This window comes from Bidens hawaiensis, unplaced genomic scaffold (assembly GCF_021521415.1).
Source record: "Bidens hawaiensis isolate Kalapana, Puna unplaced genomic scaffold, B.hawaiensis_p1.1 tig00014849_1, whole genome shotgun sequence".
In the NCBI taxonomy this organism is placed as follows: domain Eukaryota; kingdom Viridiplantae; phylum Streptophyta; class Magnoliopsida; order Asterales; family Asteraceae; genus Bidens; species Bidens hawaiensis.
Window position 1 is genome coordinate 611,280 of NW_027492314.1, and position 20,444 is coordinate 631,723.

Genomic DNA, 20,444 nt, shown 5'->3' on the forward strand with positions numbered 1-20,444 from the left:
TGGGAGAGGTTGAAAAGGTGTTCCAAGTGGGTTGAGCTGGTGGCGCCGGATCTTGATGTGGAAGTAGGGCCGAAACGGACTAAAACTAGTTCGTCTGGAGCGTATAGCACTTCCGCCGGGTCGGATTGCCGCGTTGGATTCGACCTAAACATTGCGGGGGAGGAAACGTCTTCACCGCCGAGGAGGCTGCCATTGGGAAGGGACGCCAAGGGGAAAAAACCGGCTGAGGGGGGAGCCATAAACATCGCCGATCTTGTTGAATCCCTCAATAAATTCAACAAAACCATGGAGGTGGTCTTTAATGACAAAAAGGAAAAAAGTCGAATGAGAGATTTGGACTTCCTTACAAGAGACTTCAGTAACCTAAATCCGGTCGATCAAATGCCGATGGAAAAGCAAAAGGAACGTATCCGAAAGAGGTTGATCGAAGAAGACCAAGCCGAAGAATAAGAATAATGTTTTTTTTAGTACTTTAATTTTTATTTTATTTTTAGATATTAATGTGTTTTTTTAATTAATGTGTGTTTTTTTTAATAATTTATGAGTTTTTTTAATAATACGTTGTTTGAATATATTTATAAAAAAATAAAAAAAAATTCGCTGGAGCCCCTGCTGGAGCCCCTCCACACCAGGGCCAGGGGCTCCAACGGGGGCTCCAACACCCTCCTTATCCAGTTTCTCTCTCTGCCACACGTCATAATATTATTGGCTGGAGCCCCCATTAGAGCCCCCCACACCCCTTAGCCTAATAGTCAAATCCTCGAACATTGTAGTGATTCGTTTTGGCATAGATCCTCTACACGTGACCTTAAGATGGGTGTTCATAAACTAATCATTAGAAGGTGTTAATATATAAAATGGCGGCGTCAGTGAATCCACTTTAAGTTGACGTGATGCTGAGTTGCCGACTATCACACACCCACGACTCTGAATTGTCATAAATGGCCTTAAATTCTCTTCAATTTTCCCCAAAAAGGCAACAAAAAAAACCCATTTACATTTTTCAAAACCTAACAATGGCGACTTCTACTCTTACGAGTGGATCCACCGTAGAAGTACGCATTAATGAACCCGGATTTGACGGTGCATGGTACACCGCCACCTTCGTAGCCGAAGTCAAATCTTCCCAGACCACAAAAAAAACATGCCACAAGAAAAACACAACTGGGTACTTGGTAAAGTACAAAACCTTGTTGAATGATGATAATTTGTTTGAGCCGTTGACCGAGGTCGTTGACCCTTCGTTCGTACGGCCTTCGCCAACTCCTAATAATAATGTGAAGGGTTTTGAGGCTGGCGATGTTGTGGATGCGTACCAAAGAGATGGGTGGTGGGTTGGTGTTGTGAAGAGTGTGATTGGTGAGGGTGGATTTAGGAAGTTTGTTGTTGAGTTTGAAAACCCTCAAGAGGAGTTCGTGTTTGATGGGTCAAAGCTGAGACTTCACGCTGACTGGATTGATGGCCGTTGGATTATGCCACCTAAAAAGGTGTATTTTGACTCTGATTGCATAAATAGTGTAGGGTTTTGATGTTAAAGTTTTAACCCTGTTAGATTATTATTATTTTTTATGCAAATGTTGTGTGATTGTAAGGGTTATCTTGTTCAAGATTGTAAGGGTTGACTTGTAAAGTCAAAAAGCTAGTATTATTCTATATTTGAATAATGTTCCTTTTTTTATTGTTACGCTATGTGTAGTGAGGTAGTGGTTTAAGCGTTTATCTAAACATTGCATAAGTGACGCCGGCTTCCATGACACGTAGGCATGAGGCTCACTCAATAACTCCCTAAAACACAGTGCATCCAAGCCTCAAATAAAGCTCGTTTAATTATCAAGCCTTTCGGGCTTGTGCATTTTTAAGTTTGACACATCTTAGACTTCAATTTATTAAGTTAACACTTAACAGCCACGCTTTGGCTCGTTTAAGGCTTTTCGTCAAATATATAAAAGTAATAAAAATTACATTACACTAGCAAATAAAAATGAGCCGAGCCCGACCTTGAAACGAGCCAGGTTCGAGCTTTAGAAAAAGAGTTCAAAACGAACCGAGTTCGGCTTGTTTACACCCCTGCAGATACACACATTGTGTAACTAAAAGCACAATTCTTTCATAATATTTGTTTAGAAAAATTTTTGAGCTAAATGGTGATTGGTTAATGGTTAGAAAATAGGCTAGCCCCACACCCAAGCCCCTAACGACCGGCATCCCCCTGGAGCCCCTTCTTCTTGAGCCCGTGATGGCGTTCAACGCCTGGTTTTGCTGAGGTGGAGTGGGGCGTTAGTCGACTACACTCAGTCTTAATGCAAACAGAGCTGGAATTATGTGATAGAACTGATGGAAATTTGTTTGTCTTGTTTGATTAAAAAAGTCAAAAGTTAATGTAATCCTGTATTTGCTTATTAATGTTAAACAGACAGCAGAGCAGGATGCTGGTTCAGGCTTCACTACACCGTCACGTGGGAAAATGATCCAATCTTCAGCAGGTGCAGGAAACACACAACATGGCAGCGCGGGTGAGCCATTGCTCCATATGAGCTTGGGTTAGTTGGGTTTGGAACACCTATTGTTCTTCTTTAGTTATAAGTTATATTATCTGAATTATAGTCATCTAGGAGGCTAGGTTTGTGGATTAAGTGTACACTTTTCACTCGATAAAATTTAACCTGTTAGATAAAGACACAACTCCCATGTAAATGGTAAAAATTGCCGCCTAACTGAAATTGGGAATTAACATTTTTTAATTGTTTTATGTGATGGTATATGTAGGTAACAAGAGAAACACAGAAGTTATTGTGTGTGATGAAGATTCATCTCCTGTGGAACATGAAACAGTCATCACAGTAAGTTTTTTGTTTTAGCCCTCTGAATTGTGACGAAAGTTTGATTCGCCAATGTTGTTAACAGCGAACCCGTGTGAAAAGAAAGAGGGGAACAACGCCAAAGGTGGTTGCTAAAAAACCAACTGCTTTACCAGAAGGTACTGAATTACATTTTGAGAAGTTAAGGTTTTTCTGTCTTTTTTGCAATTTTATTTATATGTTACGGTTTAACCAAAATTGGCGTGTTTTCACATGAATAAGTTAAAGAGCTTGTCAACTTTTTTTGTAATTTTATTTTTGTTTGCTAGTGAAGAGGTAGGTCCCAGCAGAGCCCAGTTGGACCCGCAAGACTCACCTTAAACAGGGACGTCTGCGCAGAGACCAACTGGATCCGCAGGACCAACCATGCTCAGAGAAGTGACGTCCTTACGCGCAGTATGCAAGCTGGTCCCGCAGGAAATGCCTCCCATGGTGAAGGACTCCGCCTGTTCCCGCAGCCTCGGATACAAGCCATGAGGGAAGGCCACCCGCGCAGCATGGCTACACGCACTAGGCACTTAACTCTCCCCAGTGTCACCTGAAGGAATGAGCAAAGGCGGGAGGGGGAAAACTCCCGCCTAAATGAGCCAGTCCGTATGATGGAGGATCTTTTGTGTGATACCTGACGAGGTACAGACAAAAGATCTGACCAAGAATGCGACAGCTCACTGACAGCAGCATGGCAGACAGCACGCCACAGCACTGTGACCAATAGCCGCCGCCTACCCACCAACTCCTGCCATACCACGTGCCTAGCCTGTAGTTGGCAGAAGAGGAAGAGTGCACGACACGCCTGCTCTGTGTCAGCCGCTACCTATCCACCACTCACAGGCAGGGCACGTGCATAGGTTACAGTTGGTAGCGTGTTGGGCCGGCTAAACCCCTTGGAAACCTACCTTCGGCTATAAATACCCCAATGGTATGATCATCTTATATTATCATATTATCATCATATATACCTGATATCTGCTCTAGCAATCTCTTAATATACTTTTATATTTAAAGAGCAATCTAGTCTGATTCTCACGCCGGAGGGTGGTCACAAGGAGGAACCCCCCCTTCTCAGTGACGAGCTCACGGTGTCTGTTTTGCAGGTTGTCAGAAGAACCATCTTCCAAGGGTCTAACCCCTCGTGGGAAACATCTATCTAACCCCCAGGTTACCAGTAATCTGCCCGGGGTTCGGTTAGTGTTTCTTCATTGGCGCCATCCGTGCATAAAGCTAGAACTTCATTTTTCTCCAGTTTTTTCAAACTTCTAGAAAGATGGTTAAAGAAACTCCGGTAACCACAACCCCAGCTACTGGAGGGAATACCGGCAACACAGTTTTTACAAACACTACCCCGGTTACCCAAGCCGGGGCAAGTGAAGTAAATTTTACGAACACTACCCCAGTTACCCAAGCTGGGGCAAGTGCAGTAAATAATCGCCCACTGGGATTCACCGATACCCAGTTTAAAAAACGAACAAGACTCCTCCGCCAAACTCTCGATGAAGTTAAGGCATGGGCGGAGGCACGACAAAAGGAATTCCAAGCTGAGTTGGACGAACGCTTGCGTTCCGTCCAACAGGCCGACGAATTCGAAGAATACTTGGACAATGACTCGGAGGAATCCGACTCCGACGCGAACCCTCGCCATAGGGCAAAAGGGAAGCGTAAGGAAACGGACTCCCAACCGAGAAGGCATTTTGGACAAGCCTTCAAACCAAAAAGCACAGGTGGAAGTTCACGAGACTTCTCCAAAACGTACAGACCGAACGTTGCAAATGCGGGAACGTCCAAATTTGCAAGGGACATTGCGGAAGCAATTGCCCCAAAAAGTGCCAAACAAATGCCCAACATAGGCACTTATGATGGTATGTCCGACCCAGACGACCATTTGAACAGGTTCATAGCAGGGGCAACCGTCAGCAACTGGACGGAACCCACGTGGTGTTACATGTTTCAAATGACGCTGGTGGGGGCTGCTAGGGTTTGGTTTGATCGTTTACCGGTTAACCACATTTACGACTGGGCAGACTTCCAGCAGAAGTTTAGCCAACACTTCAGCCAGCAGCGAAAGTATACCGAGGAGCAATGGACAATCCTCAAATGCACACGGGAAGAAGATGAATCTCTGCCAAACTTCATCACTCGCTTCAACTCAAAGAAGTTAAGTTTGGGCAATATCAGCGAGGATCTTGTTCGCGCAGCCTTCATCCAGGGCGCGCAGGACCCAGAGCTTATCCGCACCCTAACGGGTAAAGATGGAATGCCATCCACATGGGATGGCATCATGACAGCAGCCAAACGCTATGCGGAAACGGAGAAGCAACTGGGTAGAGACCTTCCGCAGAGCACAAACCTTTACACCCAGAGGACGAGAGAGGACAACGTCCTCACCGCCCGATTGAACAAAAAACGGAAGCAAGGCATTTGGCAGTCAAGGGTAAACTTTGACACCTCATCCGGCTTACAGCACCGATTGGGTGAAAGGGATAATGTAAAGCCGCACCGGAACTCCAGATGGACGCCACTTACCAAAAGCGTCACTGACATATTTGCTACTGAAGAACTCCCATGGCCAAAGCCTCCAGTAATCCGACATCGTCACGATGCTGATCGGAGCAAGTACTGTGACTATCACAGAACAAAAGGCCACAACACTGAAGAATGCATAGACGTAAAAGACATGGTCGAAACATTCGTCAGAGATGGGACGCTCGCGCACCTCGTGGCAAAATAAAAGCTAAGCAGGCAGGCAGGTGCGTGTGGAACCACGGCTGGGGTAAACACGAATAAAAAATCAGCTTCAATAGAGACTACATGCTGCGTAAAGAACGAGATCCCGAAACAGGTGCGTGTCGGCTCGATAGCACTCCTGTCCCAACATGGAAGGGAGTTCAATTACACAGTTTGCATGTAATCAATTCCAATTTGTAAAGAGAAGGCCAAGAGCCACTTCTAATGGAAATGATTCTCTTTAAGAGTATCGAAGCTGATGATTTTACATTTATACTTTTCTGGACACTAATATGCCGGTTTTCACCGCATAATTGCGTGAAGTCAGTGAATGGGAAGGCGGTCCTACCCGCACGAACCCAATAACGTGACAAACCTTCACGCAGGTCAGTTGAAGGGGAAAAAGTTCAGCACCCAAAAATGAAAGTGCCGGTCTATCCGCATGAATCATTAAGGAAACTGAATAATAACCTGTCAACAACCGCGCGTCGAACGGTTAAAACTATCCAACACTGGTGACGACATTCACATTACGTGAAGTCGTTGCGTGGGAAGGCGGTCTTACCCGCACGAACCCAATAACGTGGCAAACCTTCACGCAGGTCAGTTGAAGGAGTTCATCCCATTAAATGAAAGTGCCGGTCTATCCGCATGAATCATGAAAGGAAAATGAACACTAACCTATCGACAACCGCGCGTCGAACGGTTCAAAACAAAATTCTTAAAAAGGTAAGAAAACCTACACGCAGGTCAGGTATGGGTAAAGTTTTGCCATCCTAAGTGCAAGTGACGGTTCTACCCGCACAATCACGAAAGAGGAAGCAAAACTTCACACCTATTATCAACCACGTTCAAAGGTTAACTTATCCTCAAAAAGTAAGAAAAACCAGCACGCAGGTTAGATAAAAGTTAAAGTTTAGCCATCCTACCAAGTGCAAGTGACTGTTCTACCCGCACAATCACGAAGGAGGAAGCGAAACTTTAACCCACTATCAACCACGTTCAAAGGTTCTTATTCTAAACACTTGGAAAATTGCTATTTTAAACTAAGTATGCAAGTCATAAGTTTATAAAGCAAAGAATCCAATGAAAGAAATAACAATCGTATATTTCAATGATATATTACAACAGTGGCCGGGTAACTACCCGCCTAAAAGAAATCTATACAAAGCGAAGTCTATCTTAGCAGTGGGAAGGGACCTTCAGGATCAGGCTTCAGGGCCACCTCCGCTTGGACCAGCACCGTCAGAGCGCGGCTGCCCAAGGAAAGCCTTAAGGATGTTTAGCCCATCATCAGCAGCAGCAGCTTCGTTCACCTTCTCCACCACTGGATGCGGGAAGGCAGCGTACTGGTTCACAGCTTGGTCATAAGCAGCTTCAGTATTAACATTGAATAAAGGGAAGTTGGAGGGCGGAAAGCCTCTCTCAGCAAACCCTAGACCAAGCAGGAAGCCAGTCTTCTCCCCATCCTCATGAGAAGCGTTGAGGGCTGTGCTCATCGCATCGTCATAAGAGGTCTCTGAAAGGACCCGACGCACAACCTACAAAAGAATACAAGTTAGAACATTTTCTAATTACGAGCAGAAAGCGTAAAGAAAAAGATAAAGATACCTGAGGCAACGCTTCTCGAAGCAGCCATTGGAGGGTAGCTTGACTTTCTTTGTAAGCACGTTCGGCTCCGCTCTTATCAAGGTTGGCAAGTTGAACTTCCTTGGCGGCAGCCTCTTCGACGCTTTTGAGTTTCCTTTCAGTGCGGTCAAGCACCCCCCTCTGGTCAAGGATCTCCTGCAGCTTCTTGGCATCTTCCATTGCCAAGGCGTCATGAGCATGCTGAAGAGCCTTTAATTTGCATTTAAGCTGCTCATTCTCTTCGCGAAGCGGCTCAGCAACAGCTTCAGCCTTGGCAGCCCTCTCAGTTGAGTTTCGCGCAGTCTCCTTGGCCAGCCGAAGCTGTTCATTCACAGCTTGGGCAGCCTTGGAGCGGGCCTCGAGTCGCGCCTGGACTTCAACCTCGAGGGCCTTGAATGCCTTCTCCTTCTCGGCTGCGGCAGCGGCCAACTGCCGGTTCTCCTCCCGAAGAGCCCGCGCTTCAGATACATCTTTGGCGCGAGCTGCTTTTAACTTGTCGTTTTCACGACAAAGCAGCTCGACGCGGGGCTGCGTCCGGGCCTGGAGAACCCGAAGCTCATTGGTTAGCCTACCCTCTTGGTAGCTAGCCATGGCTTCCCCCAACGCACCATGAGGAGCAGCGTGGCGAGCCCAGTCCACGCACTCCACAGGGGTACGAAGGGTTGTTCCTCGGCGTATGTTCCATCTTGGAACATACACTTCATTGGAATCCGACACTGCAAAAGAAACAAAGGCAGTTAGGAAAAGATGATAAAAATATACAAAGGAAAAAGAACCCTACGTACCTGTAGGGTCAATAACAGGCCGATAGCCGCCAAACCCATCACCTGAACCTAAAGGAAATCCATCCAACAGGTCAGGTAGACGGGAAGGTGGCATAGATCGGCGGGAAGCCCGGCGCGTACCTGATGGTCCGGCCATCGGTGCCGGTGGCGCAGGTATAGTGGCAGCCGCTGTGGTAGCCATTGTTGGCGCCACCTCCTCAGCAACAGTAACCGCCGGCTCCGAGAAAGATGCTGTAAAAATTGCACTCACGGCCGGCGGAGACAACTTCTCAGCTGGAACAGCCTCAGGAAGGCTGGAACCAGCGGAAGCAGGCACAGACGCCTGGGTCGACGCCTCGGGAAGGCTGACCAAGCCTTCCCTCATTGGCGGGGGAATACTTGCTCCAACTCCACCCTGGAATGCGTCAACATCCACACCTGCACAAGCAAAAGTGTTAGAAAAATTTATTTGAAACAACAAATCTAGACAAGAATTATGGGGGCACTTACGGGGTTTCTTGAGCTTGAACGTACGGACAAGCGGGGGCGAACCCGATGGAGCCGGCCTCTTGACACCGGTAACCGTCGTCGTCGCTGCCTCCCCGGAGGTAACAGCTACAGCCTCCGGAGCGGTGGTCTCCTCACCACCGGGCTCCCCCGCCACCTCTGCACTATCTGACTCCGAGTCAGATAGGACTACCGGGTCGGCCGTAGAGGCCACCTTCTCCTTGCCTTTCCCGACGGCAGCCTTTTTCTTCCGCACCAGTGGAGGACCTTCTGCGGATTCCTCAGAAGAAGAAATGTCAACTCCAGCAGCAGGCACAGCATTGAGAGGTTCAGGGTAGAAGATAGGCTTACCTGGCCGTCGGTGGCTCAGGATCTCTTGGCCTGGCGGGTAAACCTCCACGAACCGACCCGCGGTCTGCTCTAAGATGGGCAACTCGTTCTCGTCCAGAGCACGAGTACCCATCCGTGCGGGACCATCTTCCTCCCGCGGGTTCAGGAGCGACTGAAGATCGTTCCCCTCTGAAATCAACAAGAAAGTTAGAAAAAATCGAGGTCAGCAAAATGAAACAAGACGTACCATAAGGGACAGAGTTCGAACCATATTCAAGAACGATCGGAACCTTATCCGCATTCGCCGCCTTCCACACCCGGCTCATCCCCAGCATCACCATCGCCGACTCCGGAAAACGGAAAACCGGGGACTGGACCCGGGATATCTTCGAGAACCATTCCGCCTCCTCGTAGTTGAGGGCGGGAAGGTTCGGAAGCGCCTGGCCATTCTTGAACTTCATGGCGATGGGGATGGCGCGAGCGGATATGAAGAAGAACTCTCTTCTCCATGAGCGAAGACTCCGCTCGGTGGTACAAATCTTTAAACCCTTGATACGGGTTGTAAGAGTATACCACCCCTGGATGCACCTCCAAGTGTAGAAGGTCATCAGACGGTCAACGAGGGGCTCAAGGCCCAGTATCCGGCACACCCACTCAAAGTGCCGGACCTTGGCAATGGCCATGGGGTGCACCTCTGTCAGGTGCACACCGTGCCTCTCCAGAACACGGTACACAAACTTTGTCAACGGAAACCTAAGGTTTCCGTAGACAAAGAATGCAGCATAAACCCCGATCTTGCCACTAGGGGCATCGTACACAGTATGGTGGGGTTCAGGAAACTCAGGCTCGAGAGACTCGAGCATGAACTTCCTGACGATATACTGGTACAGATCGACAGGAAGAGAGCACTGGCATTCGCCAGCAGTCTTCTGGTCATCAGCATCATGAGAAGGCATGGTGGAAGAAAGATGAAAAGAGATTTCAGGGTAACGCTTTACTGAACAGAAAAATTCGCCGGAAATTACTTGAGAAGAAGAGATGAAAGTGAAAAGTGTGAATTGCAAATAACCCTCTCCCCCTTTATATACTAATCGCAATTAATGCGGTGAATTTAATGCGAAGGAGAGAGAATTCGAAGGTGCAATGAAACTATGACACGTGGCAAAAAGCAGACTGGCAACAGCTGTTGACAGGACGTGTGCCAGTAATTTCGCGGCCACGCGCCCGAAAAATCGCGCCCACGCGCCTGAAAAAGCGTCTGGAATGACCATATAATGTCACGTCACCATAACTTCCTGCACGTCCTGACACAGTCAGAAGAAACCGTCGCGCGACGTTTCAGAGGTTTGGACTGTTCCTATCTTTCCACCAACCTTTCGAATTTCAAAATTCAAAATTTAAAAAGAAGCGGGAAAATACCCCCTTACCTTGGCGAACAAGTAACCATAAGACGGATGCGGGTACAGTGTTAAGGCAAAACCCTTCACATACCTAGCACCCGCAGGGAATTGAAGCCAAGAAAACCTTGGCGAACAAGTAACCATAAGACGGATGCGGGTACAGTGTTAAGGCAAAACCCTTCACATACCTAGCACCCGCAGGGAATTGAAGCCAAGAAAACCTTGGCGAACAAGTAACCATAAGACGGATGCGGGTACAGTGTTAAGGCAAAACCCTTCACATACCTAGCACCCGCAGGGAATTGAAGCCAAGTACCTCGGCAACCAAGTAACTATAAGACAGGTGCGGGTACAGTGTAAAGGCAAAACCCTTCACATACCTAGCACCCGCAGGGAATTGACGCCAGGAATACCTTGGAAGTAAAGTAACCGTAAGACGAGCGCAGGTACAGTGTTAAGGCAAAACCCTTCACATACCTAGCGCTCCGCTGGGAATTGAAACCAAGAAGGATCTTCTGGGCAATGCTTGCGGAAAAGGAAATAACATCCCCGCATAGCGGGAACGTCGAGAACTACGTTGTTTGAAGCTCCAGGATGGAATTGGTGGTTTTAACATAATTGATCACTATGTTCAAAACTACCAAAACCTCATGGAGAATCCACACAACTGGGACTCAATGCTCCTGACCTGCGAGGAGGTTACAGACCTACCCGCATCATACCCAAAGACCAAGCAGGAAACTCGGGCATTTCTGCAAGTGACAAGGACTTCCCATGGAAAACCTTACAAAACCCTTTTCAAAACCCTTTTAAGTCCAAAAGTTCACCTCACTTTATTAAACACGCATGAGAAGAACATTGGACTGGGGGGACTTGAAGAGGTAGGTCCCAGCAGAGCCCAGTTGGACCCGCAAGACTCACCTTAAACAGGGACGTCTGCGCAGAGACCAACTGGATCCGCAGGACCAACCATGCTCAGAGAAGTGACGTCCTTACGCGCAGTATGCAAGCTGGTCCCGCAGGAAATGCCTCCCATGGTGAAGGACTCCGCCTGTTCCCGCAGCCTCGGATACAAGCCATGAGGGAAGGCCACCCGCGCAGCATGGCTACACGCACTAGGCACTTAACTCTCCCCAGTGTCACCTGAAGGAATGAGCAAAGGCGGGAGGGGGAAAACTCCCGCCTAAATGAGCCAGTCCGTATGATGGAGGATCTTTTGTGTGATACCTGACGAGGTACAGACAAAAGATCTGACCAAGAATGCGACAGCTCACTGACAGCAGCATGGCAGACAGCACGCCACAGCACTGTGACCAATAGCCGCCGCCTACCCACCAACTCCTGCCATACCACGTGCCTAGCCTGTAGTTGGCAGAAGAGGAAGAGTGCACGACACGCCTGCTCTGTGTCAGCCGCTACCTATCCACCACTCACAGGCAGGGCACGTGCATAGGTTACAGTTGGTAGCGTGTTGGGCCGGCTAAACCCCTTGGAAACCTACCTTCGGCTATAAATACCCCAATGGTATGATCATCTTATATTATCATATTATCATCATATATACCTGATATCTGCTCTAGCAATCTCTTAATATACTTTTATATTTAAAGAGCAATCTAGTCTGATTCTCACGCCGGAGGGCGGTCACAAGGAGGAACCCCCCCCTTCTCAGTGACGAGCTCACGGTGTCTGTTTTGCAGGTTATCAGAAGAACCATCTTCCAAGGGTTTAACCCCTCGTGGGAAACAGCTCTCCAACCCCCAGGTTACCAGTAATCTGCCCGGGGTCCGGTTAGTGTTTCTTCAGCTAGCAACCCAAAATGGCTTGTTTGAGTTGAGCTTGTCATTTTTAATAGTTTTATTTTATGATTAACCCAAATTGACCATTTTAGCATAAATGAGTTGGGTTTGTCATAGGTTTAGCAATTTTATTTTTGTTTTACTGTTAACCCAAATTGACTTGTTTTCACACAAATGAGTGTTTTTCCCCCTTATTTTTTTTGAACGGTGACTTTCTTGTGTGTTACACCACCACACTCCCCATATTGGAGAGCCTCGTTGCCCCACTTTGGCTGCCACTTGACACTCGTTGTGCCACCACAAGAGCAGAACTCTCTGACGTAACACACTGTGGGATGAAAACTCGGGTGGGCTCGGGATTCAAACTGACAACCTCACAAGGCCATAATCCACCAAAAGTGACACAAGTGGGGATTGAATTTGGGTCTCCAATGGAGAACCCAAGCCACCACTAGGCCACAAGTGGGATTCACACAAATGAGTTGAGTGTGTTTTAGCAATTTTATCTTTATTCTATGCATAACCCGAATTGACCCGTTTTCTAATAAGTTGATTTTGTTGATCTTTTGTGCATTTTTATTTTACCTGTTTTAGTTTCGGTTAACCCAAATTAACCTGTTTTCTAATAAATGAGCTGAATTTGTCATCTTTTTAGAAGTTTTATCTTCTAGTTACGGTACCCGAATTAATCTATTTTCTCATAAATGAGTTGATTTTGTCATATTTTTAGCAAATTTGTTTTATTTTACAGTTAACTCAAACTAACCTGTTTTCACATAGTAAGTTGAATTTGTTATCTTTAAACAAATTGCACTTTATTCACTCAATTGAATCAGTTCTCATATATTGGTGTATATAGGAAGTTCCTGTTCTAGTCCTCCTAATCACCATGATAACACAGCCGGTGCCGGAACCACCACCACCGACTACCAGCACAATTGGCCTTTTATCAAGCGGTCTCCACTGTGGGCTGCCATGGAATCTTGTGAGTTATACTTAACACCGCCTCAAAAGCCACACTTTTCACCACTCAAGGAAATGAAACAGGATTGCCGCGAGGGTTTAGCGATTGCTCACATGGTCACATATGCAAATCTCGTTCAGAGTCTTTCAGACTTGCAACCTAATGATACCGTTGACACAATCAACACCAGTTTGGAAGCTTTATCCGAGCTGGAGACTCACGGGTTTGACGTGGGCTCAATCAGAGATCGTGCTAACAACTGCCTCTTCTTAAAACTAAAAGCGTGTAAGGATACGCGTAAAGAACTTGAAATTGAACTTGAAAAGTGTGATCATGAAAAAAGTATGGTGGAGAAAGAAGTGGATGAGTTAAAAGTAAAGATGGAAGAGTTAACCGTGAAGATGCGAGTCTTGGAACCAAAATTGGCGCAGATTGCGGCTAAGGTCAAAACAAAGGAGGAAGAACTTATGAGGGTGGATTCAGATTTGGAGCTGGTTGTTAACATGTTTGCAGCCAACCCTCAGTAAGAAAGGTCTTCTTTTACTTGCATGTAATATATAAATGTAATAAGTATAACCACTAGCTTAAACTTACTATGTATGACTAACTTGTTTTTGCCTTTGAACTTGATAAACCACCCTAAGCAAGCAAGCAAGTCTGGCTAAAATAAAGATTGAACTTGTATCATTTAATATGTAATAAAAGAACTCCAGGCGATTGCATAATATGATACGTGAGATGAGAGGCTAAAACTCAAAACATGAGAGCTAATGGCGTACATTTGATATTTAACAATTCTAAGTGGCACCCGAAAAAGCAATTTTGTTTTGTTGGTCAAATTGTTACTGCGATATACTGACTCTTTATTTTATTTGGTAGATTGGTTTGAAATCTATTAAAAGAATTAATCACGTGGTATATATATCGAGTGTTATATAATATGTTTTGTTCGTTGAATCATGTAATTAATATACCAAAAGGTCTTTGGTATAGCGGAATTAAAGTATTGAATAAAACTTGTCTCTTTTAAATGACTAGGATATAAATTTTTATGAGTATTGAAAAATGTAATTTGAGTTAGAAACAAGCCTGGCCTAGAGCATATGCAAGGTAAACTACCGTGTAAGATACAATCTTAGGAGGCCCGTATGTATATGGTTTTAAAAAAATATATAACCTAAACATATATAAACGAAACCCTTTTATTTTCTCTCAAGCCATCAAATTTCTCTATTTGTAAATCGTGGTTTCTCATTTGACCCAAATTTACGGGTATGTGTCTCACCAAACCCAGATAGCTATTAAACGGGTTATAACATCGTATTATATTAAAAATTAATCTCATCAAATATTTGGTATGAAAATTCTATAAAATAGGGATGTAATAAAAATTAATATCCGATTTAAAAAAGATATTATTTATAATTATAAAACAATTTTATGGTAAAAAAAATAAGCGGGTCATGGGCCTCATCAAACCCATATAGCTTTTAAACAGGTTATAATATCTCATTTATTTGTGAAACACTTTCATCATCAAACCCTAAGTATATTATTAATTTTCTTATAATAAATAAAATTAATATACAACTAAATATATAAATATTAGAAACGTAAAATGTACGACAAACCCCGTAATCAAACCCTAATTTAATTTCTCAATATGGATTTAGTTATACGAACGATTCTGTTTTTCTTTTTCTTTTTTTTTTGTAAGTTTAACTTAAATGAATTTTTTTTCACAAAATAATATCCAAATTATAACAAATGAACATAAACGAATAAATATAAAAATTAAGTAGATAATTCATTCAACGTTTTATTAAAAAATGAATATAACCCAACATGAATTAATCAAAATAGGTTCAAGTATATTATTAACTTCTTACAATAAATAAATTAGAATTAAAAAAAATACATTCACAGTATTATAAACGAAAATATTAGAAATGAAAATTTTAAACAACTCTCGTAATACAGAAGATAAAAACTAGTATATTACATATGTATATAAAATAAGATATGGACATGAAATATGGCTTGGTGCATTGGTGAGACGTATGGTAGCTGCAGCGCGCATGTTCGAGTCCCCATGACACCTATTTTTCCGGTTTTGTAAGTTTTCTTTTAAAAGTGGCTAATTTTTGTGTTGGGATTCATCAAATAAAGCCATGCCCACAATCGAAATTAACTCTATTCAAACTAATTTGTATGTTATTTTTTTATAATTTACTAACAAATTAAGTAATTATTTTTAATTTTTTGAGGCCCATTTCTATAACTCGTGCAGAGTCCACGATGACCCTTGAGCTCTCGGGATGGCCCTAGTGTGTTGTTATAAAAAAATTAAATTAAAAGTTCTATGTAATCTTTATTTATGGGGTTGGCTAGATGAAATGCGTGATATAAAAGGAAGACATCATCTTCAGTATATTACTTCATACTTTAATCTAAAATATTATTATTTTTCTGAGCGCAACTAGTACATTTTATGTGTAAACATGTGTACAATTTTAATTGATTAGCTAATGTGTTGGCAGGATACATAGGATAACGTTGATTTCTATTTTTGTAAGATCTTTAAATACGAAACTATTCTATACTTTAATTGCGTACTATCATGTTAGATTGTCAAGAATATCATTTTACGTGTGCCAACTTGTTTGATCCATCTATGGAAGAAAACACAAATGCAAGGATGGTTACGCAAATGGCCATTTGTGTGATTTTGCTATTAGTATTTTTCGCATGAGAAAATACAATCAAATTAGTATAGACTATCTACGAAAATGATAATTGTTGTTACGTAATGCAAAAACATAATTATCTTATGATAATTAGGTTAAATGTGTATCGATATTAAGATGTAGGATAAAAAATGTTGTTTTTAAATGATGAGGATACAAGTCATTTGAGAGAAAATTTGTGAGTTACTTTTAAAAATAAAATAAAATTATTTTTTTATAGGGTTGGCTAGATGGAATGTGTGATATAGAAGGAAGACATCTTGAGTATATTACTTCATACTTTAATATAAAACTAGTATTTCACCACCGCGCGTTGCAGCGGAAACACAACTTGGTTGAAATTAGGATAATTCGTTAATTTAAATCAAATTAAACTCATATACAGTTCGTACAACTCTTAATTCCGTATACACAAAAACACATAATACAGTTTGATAACTACCAAGTCTCATGACTAAACACCACCATAACTTGTAACTTGTTTCCATATCATCCCCTTTGCTTTACTCTGCAATTCAGATCATGTAGAATGCTAAAAATAAGAGCATATCCTGCAAAGGATAACTATGGTGCTTCAAAAAAGTCATATTATCATACTTGTTTAATATATATAAATGAAGAGTAGCTGTAAAAAAAAGACAGTTAACTTACATGGCAATCTATAATTAGGTCCAATATGCTTCATGAAGCTCAATGGGCTGTACTGTTCAAAAGAAGAATAACAGCCATTATGTATGGATTTATCATGGAAGGTAGAATTCGTACTTTTCTTGAAAGTTCTTGACGGAACACTTCATAAGTACAACAGAGCATAATAATCATTCATCATAAATCAGTTAAAATAATAATACATACTTTTGTTTACTTATTATAAAACAAATAACGAATCGTCAGGCACATCTACATCTTGACCCATTTCAGAAGCAGCGCGTCTAGTTTTCACTGGAACAACATTCTTGTCTTGTATCATTTTCCATCCATCAACTCTTTCTTTCCATGACAGATTTCCTAATCATGTGAACCCGAATTCTATCACATGATCAACTACTCTAATATTTGGTGCAAACAATATGCGCGACGCTAAATTGGAATAACTACTTGTAAACACAACGTTGTCTAATTGCTTAAGCATAAAATGCATACAGGATTGATTCATGTGGCTTGAAAATTCACAAAGTAATAATTAAAAAAACTAATTAAAAAAAAACAAAGCTGATGCAAACACCAAATATGTTCAACTATCAAGTGTATTACCTTTCAAATACACCCCTGTTGGTGCAAGCAAATACCCTCTCATTGGAATATCTGCATTAGGAAACAAAGCTATGCCTGAATTTAAAATAACATGAATAAACAAAAATTCCAAGTTAAGCGGATGTACATTCACACATGAAAAAAACTATACCTTGAATACAAAACAGGGAAACATTTCTTACGGTGTCAATTTTTGATAAGTGAAAGTGAAACTATACCTTTAGGCCATTACTTTACATGACAGCCCGGCCAACCAATTTTGGGAAATTGAACGTCGTAAAACAACTGATTCAACTTCAAGTGAATATAAAAACAGTTGAAGTTACTCCACAACCACAAATGTCATTCATTTGTTTTATGAAGCAAATAAAGTACAACAACAAAATACAAATACCAGCCATTTGCTTTTGATAACCAAATTACTAAAAAAAAGTGTTTTGCCAAATCATGTAAGCTACATAAGACAATATTTTTGTATTCCTATAACTAAAACCCTAATTTCCCCAAATCACATAAGCAGTAGAATCAATGATATCATCGATACATTTATATTCCAACGATTGAACCCCTAATTTGCCCAAATCCTGTAAGAATGGAGCGTAACTTGAAATTAAGATGAATTGCTAATCTAAAAATACCTAGGCATAGCTTGAAATCGATGAATGAAAACTAAATCCATAACCGAAAACGGCGGAGCGTTGCTGTAGCCTTCAATTTACTGAGAGATGGTACAACGAAGGTTGGAGAAAATCGAACACCATAGATAGTGGTCGTGAGCAACGATCGATTGATTTTGTGAGTGGGAGATCTGAGAGTGAAACCTAAGGTGAGTAGAGAAGAAGAAGAAGAAGCAGTGACATAGCTTTCTGGCAGTAACACGTGTTCTGTAAATTATTATTATTATTATTGTATTGTAACTTCCGGTGTGGGAATTCGGATACGTGTAGCAAAATGACTGGTTGATTTCATGAACAGTGTTTAATGTGATGTTACCGTAAGTTACCTTTTAATATATATATATAATGTTATTATTTCTCTTATAACTACAGTTATGTATAAACATGTGTATAGTTTTAATTGAATTGCTAATGTGTTGATGGGATAGGATAACGTGATTTTATTTTAATAAGATCTTTAAATACGAAACTATTTTATCTCTATACATGCTTATCATGTTAAATTATTAAGAATATCATTTTACGTGTGCCAACTTATTTGATACATTCATAGAAGAAAACATGAATGCAAGGATGGCTACGGAAATGAACATTTGTGTGATTTTTCTATTAGTTTTTTCGTGTAAAGAGGAAATGCAATCAAATAATTATAGACTATCTACTAAATTGATAATTGTTGTCACATAATGCAAAAACATAATTATCTTATGATAATTAGGTTAAATGTGTATAGTATACGCAAATCACATTCTCGTATCACTTGTTTGGTTGTAGAGTATAAGGCCTTGAACTATGAGTTTTATTGTGAAGGCAAAACTAATTGCAACTATCGTTTATTAATGGTAAACACAAGATAAAACTTGGGTGGTCATGATACAAGCAAAGGGACCATTTAATGTTTTTACTAAAGATTTGTACTGAACTCGGATTACACAGATACAATAACAAACTTACAAGTTACAATCATATCAAATCAAATATGGGCACGAGTTATGTTGCACCAACGTTATAATCCCTAACAGCATTTATGGTTGATTTGGAAAATTCGGGAGTTCATGACAATGTCATATTACATTTGATTCAGAGCACAATCTAACATAAAAGAATGACGAACTAAGTGAAATTTAACTCAACACAAATTAGCATTCAATGGTAATATGTCTAACAAAGTTCAAATAATCAAATACATAATAAATCAGTCAAACTATAGTCCCGATTGTGATTATAGAACATTTATTCGCTTATGGTGTGTTGACTAGTGGCAACCGTGGTGAAAAGGACCTCAACAATCTTGAATAAGCAATCAAGTGGGAAAGAAAACATGTGATTCAAGGACATGATTGTCATTTTCGTTTCCAATCAAAACGATATCATATTTAGTTAAAGAAAATAGTTGATTCGAAGAATAATCAGGAAATATTGTAAGTAAAAGTATTAAATTTGTCCAGAATTCACTTTATAACTTGTATCAACATCATCATCATCATCATCGTACTCAGTATATCCCACTAATAGCAAAGCCATGGTAGGGTCTGAGGAGGGTAAGATGTAGACAGCCTTACCTCTACCCTATAAGGATAGAGAGGCTGCTTTCGGTGAGACCCCCGGCTCGATAGTAGTTTTGCATCAAGCCTTGGACATAAGACACATAGCACTCAATCATCGGGACACCGGCTGATCGGTGCATGTACCCTTGTCTTTCGGCTATCAACGCCACTACATGATGCCTGATTAACCGTCTGTCACTTTTAACGTTATTTTCACGAGATTAGTAAAATAACGTCAAAATTAGTGCAATTTCACTTTTGCCCATCCGAGGGTTCACACATATATACATCATATGTGCGCACCACAATGTATCAAGTAAATGTTAGAATGTGTGGATCATCTTAATCTCTTTTCTATTTGATCCTTCATCCATAGTCGGTTTAACAATCCGGAATAGATACTCTTATTTTTCGCAGCCTCCTCTATCTCTTTAGAAAAAAACCTTCAATAAGGATAAAATAATGTTTGCTTCCATGTTAAAAGAAATAAAAAAATAGAAACAACCACAAAATAACCACAAGATCCATATATGCCAAATAAGTTTATGAGCGACACATAATCCACATCATCATATAATCTTTACAAAATTCTAAGAACAAAAACAAGGAAAATCTATGCATATATTATAAGAAACAGGATTAAATGCATTTTACTCTTAACATAAAAACAGTGAGAACCAATTTACTGTTTTTATTAGGTTTATTTTTATAGGTGTTTGCTGTTATTTTTTGTTCATATTTGCTAATTTTCGATTATGAGACGGTATAAATATTTGCTGATTTATATTTTGTTGTTATTATTAGATTTTTTCTTTTGCTGTTATATGTATTTGTTGGTATTTGCTATTATTTTGTTCTTGATTTTGATTCTTTTGTTATAATTTTTAGGTTTTTTTTCTAATCATTATTTATGTAGATTGGTATTGTAGTTGGTATCGCCTCTTACGTTCTCATTTTTTTTATAAATTAGTACTATTTCTTACGTTCTCATGTTAAGATTAAAGTGCACATGAACCTTCCCCTATATTATAATATTAAAGGAGTATTCTACTTGACAAGTTCCCTTTTCTTATTTATCAAAATTCCATAATATCTGGCATGTGATTTCATGTATTCTGTCAATGGTATAGTATTGTGGTTAGGTTATATGTCACTTCGCAAGTGACCATTATATTCTTCGCAAGTGACCGAACTCTTATAATAAGAGAAAGAAATATGATGAATTATGAGTTTAGCAACCACGTCAG

The 20,444-nt window shown here is 41.4% G+C and overlaps 1 protein-coding gene across 1 annotated transcript; it reads left to right on the plus strand.

Annotated features, from left to right (window-relative positions):
- The first annotated feature begins 1,016 nt into the window (after nt 1-1,016).
- LOC143547896 (DUF724 domain-containing protein 2-like) lies at nt 1,017-13,514 on the plus strand. The gene is made up of 5 exons (XM_077039201.1): nt 1,017-1,487; nt 2,414-2,483; nt 2,767-2,840; nt 2,905-2,977; nt 12,868-13,514. The coding sequence occupies exons 1-5, from the start codon at nt 1,017-1,019 to the stop codon at nt 13,497-13,499; spliced, it is 1,320 nt and encodes a 439-aa protein (XP_076895316.1). The 3' UTR covers nt 13,500-13,514.
- The last annotated feature ends 6,930 nt before the right edge of the window (nt 13,515-20,444 follow it).